Below are 6,000 nucleotides of genomic sequence, written 5' to 3'. Positions count from 1 at the left end.
AACCCTCTTTCTGACAGTGCTACGTATAACGCAGCATCTGCACTGCTTTCCGAGACTGTGCAACATATCAGGAGGTTGAGATGTCATAAAATGCAAGAGTGAAGCTTGAGTGGTTTACTAAGGTCATCTCAACCCTTAGGTATGTTATTGCTTTGGAAACTAAGCTACACTGTGATTGGTTTCATATTACATGTAAACTTAAAGCAAAAGGAAAGTCTGAGAGGTTACTTTACAGAGCATTGGCCATCTTTACTTTGTTCCTCAGTCACTAAAGTGGTCTTAAGAATAGCGATGGCCTGGATGCTTTATATATTCCGCATGTATTTGCTGTCAGGGAGTTCATAGATTGGTGCCGACAAGAAGGAGAAAGGGAGAACACAGAGGATCTCTCACTCAATAAACAAAGCATCAGTATCAGACACATTTCTTTAAAAATCTACACTTTATTTTACATTTTGCTTTCTTTAGTTTTATCACACCCCTTTTTAAAAAATTATTGTACCACAAGTAAATTAACCAATTTCATGTATTCACCATGTTAAACATCAATACTGTGTATTTGGCTGCATATTTTCACAACAACAATAAGTATCACCATGGAAAGATACAGATTCGTATTTAATGCAGGAATGTAATGATGTTTACACACTGTTTGTTATCTCATGATTAAGGTAAAGCAAAGCTTAGGAATAACATGTGTAACTGCAGCTACACAGTATGAACATAAGAGTAACCTATGGGATAATAACATTAGCAACATATTTTAAAAGGCTGCAAGATTAAGAGGCTGCAAGTCATTAAGCTAAAACTGTTTGATAAGACGATGCCTTTGGGATGTTTTACGAAGCAGTTTCCTGTAGTCATATGGATTATCTTCATCTTGACTATCTTCTGATGGCAGTTCTGCGATCAAGAGTCTGAGGATTGAAACCAAATGGAATAATGAAGGTGTTTATGCAATAAAATTTACCCACACATTGAACATTTTTGTTTAGTTTCATCTCCCTTTCAACCCTGTGTGACTCAACCACACGAAAGTGCAGAAACATGTTTATTCACATTATCGTTATCTTGGGAAATATTGCTCATACGACATCTACCAAAATAAATGTTGGTATAAATTGATTCTGATTCACGCCACAGTGAATAAATACAGCAGTTCTTTGGGCTACAGAAACCAGTTAGGATAGGAGAGGGAATTCTGCCTTGCTAAGGCATTTTTTTTTAAGCAATATGGATTGGAAGACAACATGCAATACAAACAGGACAGAAAGGAGAAAGCAACCATGTAAACCAGAAATACTAAAATGAACTATTTGCATCCATTACACAAGTTAAATTAAAGGTGATACATATTTTTATACTTAGTTGTACTTATTCCATTTACCGCATATGGGGATTTCGACCCCCCCCAATTCCAGGCAATCCACTTTACAATATATCCTGTGAAGCGATTTGAAACATTTCAATGAAGTGACAAGACGTTATATCAAACGCAAGGATTATTATTATGTTATTAGCAGGAGTTCGAACCAGTCACTTTAAGGAGCCGCCATTCTGTGAATTTAACAGCTGTGTTTCACAGTTCTTTCACACTGTATGAGCAGTGTACAGCGACGGCAGAACCAGACATAGAAAAAGTGGCTGCTCACAGCACTGGAGCAAGACTGAGCTTTCTGACAACAGATGGTAGAAAATAAATGCTACATTAAGATCTTGCCAATTGGCACAATGGCCCCATTAGTACAGAGGTGATAGAGAGCTCCAAATGTGTTAAAGACTCGATTTGTGCATAATTGTTTTGGGCACCAGCAATTAATAGGTATCACTTTTGTGATGTTGTGGCACTGTAATGTGAGGTGAGATAGAAAGAACTTTTTATGTCGAAACGTCTCAAAGTGCTTTACACTAATTACTATCAAATTAAATAACAGTTTTTTGTAGGCGAATGTGACAACTATTTTGGGCACACAGGTCCTACAAACAGGTACAAAGTTAATGATCGATTAATAATAATAATAATCCTTGCGTTTGATATAGCATCTTATCATGTCATTGAGTCGTCTCAAAGTGCTTCTACTGTAAAGTGAATTAATTTGTGGGCAAAATGTACAGTCAATTGCCCACAACAGTGTCCCTCAATAGTTGTGGATTGAGTGACCACATTTTTTAAAGGGATTATTACCCCTAAAAAAGCGATTAATTGACTAACAAATAGGTTCCTACTTATGCTAGATAAACAGCAGCGTGCGGAGTAAGGAAACTTGCCTAAAGTTTCAGCCGTAACGGGAATGAAACCCAGGTCCTCTTGCTTGCGAGGCAAGTGCTCTAACCAATATGCTACAAGACTCCTGATCTAATCAAGAGGATTGTTTGCTAGGACAGTAGGAGAAACTCCTTTTTCTGTTTAAAAGTTGTCATGGAACCTTCGATGTCTACTTAAGGACAGGCAAATGAGACTTTGCTTTAACATCCGATCTGAAGGATGTCACACAATGCAATGTTCTCCCTTCAAGTGATATGAATTTTCTACGGTGCAGAAATTAAAACTCGTCTCTCGAAACACAAAGTTGTCTTTGGTGGTGAAAAATGTTTCCTCATGCTTTAAAATCAAACAAGTCATGAATTATAACTGTACATTTTAAATTCTTTTAAATCCTAGGGTATAATTTCAATTTGATTCATTTTCGAGATAAGACAAACTCAAAAAAAGAGAAAAATATATAGAGCTACACATCAATACATAGTGGGAAAATTAGTTAATTGCGTAGAGTTCCAGTCACTGAGACACAAGGGAGAATGTCAAAACTCTAGAGGCAATGCAAAGAAGATCAATGAGGACGACTCCAGTGTTAAATGAGTTATGAGCAATAATTAGACAGTCTCAGATGGGACCTTATAGAGGCATATCAGATTTTAAATAAGATTGAAAAAGTAAACCCAATACTATCAGATACTCCAAGACAGCAAAACAAGGTGTTATAGTTTCAGGGTTGCAAAGGGCAATTTCAGGAAAAACACCGGGAAGTATTTCTTTACCAGGAGTAACAACGCGAAACCTTGGGCAAGTTTCCTTACTCCACACAGAGCCTAATAATAATCCCTCCAAAACCAAAAACAATAATAAATTGGTAATTTTCAATCGACGACCGTTTGTGGGACACTGCTGTGTGCAATTGGCTGCCGCGTTCGCCCACAAATATATACAGTCAATTCACTTTACAGTGTGTTCTGTGAAGAGCTTTGGGACGTCCTCCCGACGTGAAAAGTGCTATATCAAATGCAAGGATTATTATTATTATTAAAGGTAATTAATGCCAGGACACTTGACCCATTTAACAAACAGCTTGATGGTGGGTGAGTATTTGGAAAAAAGTCTTCTTCATCCAGACCTCTCTTGTGATCTTGTAATATAAAATTCTTATATACTGTACTGTGGCTGGGAAAACAACTTATTGCAGCAGGTCAACCTAACAATGCCTACATTTTGGTAGATCATCTGATTCACCCACAATTGTTAAAAAGAATATAAATTTTCAGTACAGTTTAGCATTTAAAGTTTTCCAACTTGGGAGTTTAGTCAGCTGGGATCAATACACAGATTGCAGTATAAATACTGGTGTTCGCCCACAAAATGTACACTCACTACACATCATAGATCCTGTAAAACATTTTGAGGAGTCCTCCTGACATGAAATGCGTTATATCAAATGATAATAATACTTGCATTTGATGGAAGCATTATTTTAATTATAATTTTTTTTCTTATTGCTGTTATAATTATTCTGTTCTTACAGTACACCTCAATGTGGCTTTACTGAATTCCCCTAACTCCTGCAATCATACATTCAGAAGCAATGACTCATAGTTTACCGTGGAGTCCTGTAGCTCAATGGTTAGAGCACTCGCCTTGCAAGCAAGACATCTGGGTTTGATTCCCGGCAGGGCGAAACTTGCTCCACACGCCTGTTTACTAGCAGTAAGTAGAAACCTAGTTGTTAGTTAATTAGCGGATCGCTTTTTCGTGGGTAATAATTCCTTCAAAAAAAACTAATAATAATAACTTGGTCACTTCAGTCTATGACTGTTTGTGGGACACTGCTGTGCGCAATTGGCTGCCGTGTTTCGCCCACAAAATATATAGCCAATTCACTTTACAGTATATTTTTTGAAGCACTTTGAGACGTCTCGAAGCCATGATAAGGCGCTATATCAAATGCAAAGATTATTATATTATTATTATTATATACCGGGGATAAATCCAGCTGCTTCAAATGCTATTCTAGTAAAGTCCAATTATTAACAAGCAATCGCCTTATATGAGACGCAGCAGGGGAATTTGAAACATATATTCAGCTCCATTCTGTAATGCTATTATATTTAACTGGCCCACGTGAATGAGATACATCAATTAATGCAACGCTCACTTAAGCTCATCCCACTTGCTGTATTTGTTGAAACACGCAACACCATTGCAATGCACTTCTGTATTTTTGTAGGTCGCTAACTGGTGACTATCTTCCTTGGGGGTACGTTAAGTGGGGTCTCTTGGAGTCGAACTGGCTCCCGGATGACATGTCTGGCAATGAAATGTCATTGAGGTTCTTTCTGCCTGTTCAGGTGGAATCCGAGCCAACCTTCTGGGATGGTCTTGGTTGTATAGTTCCTGAGCCAGATGGGTCTGCTGTATTCCAGGGCACCGTTAATGTCAACACAGCTAGGCCCATCATCAGCAGGACTTAGAAGTGCAAGGCCAGTCACTGGGGGCAGGACACTTCCTATCCAGCTCTCAATAATCCTGCAAGCCAAATCCCCAATTGGTAGGGTGGTCCTAACTGGAAAAGCAGCGGGAAAGCTTGCCAGACAGTGCTTTCAATGGCAACCTATGCAGTTTTAGCTGGTTAGACTTAAACGCACATTCTGGGTTTCCCTCCCTCCCTTCCCTCCCCTCACCCTGACCATTTCCCCCCTGCTCGGGTCATGACCCAACTGTGCAGCGCCTTGGGACGTCCTCCTGACGTGAAAGGCGCTTTATAAATGGAATCTTGTTGTTGTTGTTGTTGTTCCCAAGCCTTGGCTCTTACCAACCTGCATCATATACTTTCCGGAATTAGATTTAATCCTTGCACTTGGTAAAGTGCCTTTCCATGTCATCGAGATGTCTCAAAGCACTTCACAGGATATACTGTAAAGTGGAGTGACTATGTATTCTGTGGACAGAACTGGGCACCAGTTTGCAATGTCTCATAAGCAACCATGGAATGAGTGACCAATTTTATTTTGGGGGACTGTGGAGTCCTGTAGCTCAGTGGTTAGGGCATTCGCCTCGCAAACAGACAGGTTTCCTTACTCCACACGCCTCTGTTGACCTAGCAGTAAAAAGGAACCTGGTTGTTAGTAAATTGGCAGATCGCTTTTCCAGGGGTAATAATTCCTTAAAAAAATAAATAAATTGGTCATTTCAATCCATGACTGTTTGTGGGACACTCCTGTGTGCAATTGGCTGCCACGTTTTGCCCACAAAACATACAGTCAATTCACTTTACAGTATATTCTGTGAAGCGCTTTGAGACATTTCGAAGATGTGATAAGGCGCTATCTCAAATTCAAGAATTAATATTATTATTCTTGTTGGTCAGGGCACTGGGACAGAAAAATTCAGTTTTCTTTTCAAATAGCGCCATTATATTCTTTAGCATCCACTTGAACAGGCAGAGAGGAGCTCGGTTGGACATCTCAACCAAAGGATGGGTAAGCAGGGTACGTCCCTCCAGGGATAGAGTGAGCATTTTATTCCAATAAATATCTCTGGAATTTCCATGTATAGGTGGATGCATGGAATTCTTAGATTGGTTTGGATACTTGTAAACATGGTGATGTGTTTCTGCATGTGTCAGACACCCGGCTGCGTACTGCATCATGCATATGTGTTGATGTATGTGCAGAGGTGCTTGGTGTACATGGCCAACATATAATAATAATAATCCTTGCATTTGATAT

The 6,000-nt window shown here is 39.1% G+C and overlaps 1 protein-coding gene across 1 annotated transcript in view; it reads right to left on the bottom strand.

Moving 5' to 3' along the window:
• Window positions 1-802: 802 nt before the first annotated feature.
• The window catches only part of myo3a (myosin IIIA), a 137,979-nt gene continuing 132,781 nt past the window's right edge, over window positions 803-6,000 (bottom strand). The window contains exon 35 of the mRNA XM_042332589.1: window positions 803-917. Within this exon, the coding sequence (XP_042188523.1) occupies window positions 803-917 (115 nt within the window). The remainder of the gene's footprint in view (window positions 918-6,000) is intronic.

Source organism: Callorhinchus milii, unplaced genomic scaffold (genome assembly GCF_018977255.1).
Source record: "Callorhinchus milii isolate IMCB2004 unplaced genomic scaffold, IMCB_Cmil_1.0 Scaffold2, whole genome shotgun sequence".
In the NCBI taxonomy this organism is placed as follows: Eukaryota; Metazoa; Chordata; class Chondrichthyes; order Chimaeriformes; family Callorhinchidae; genus Callorhinchus; species Callorhinchus milii.
Note: the sequence above shows the minus strand (reverse complement) of the source record. Positions and strands in the feature narration are given on the sequence as shown.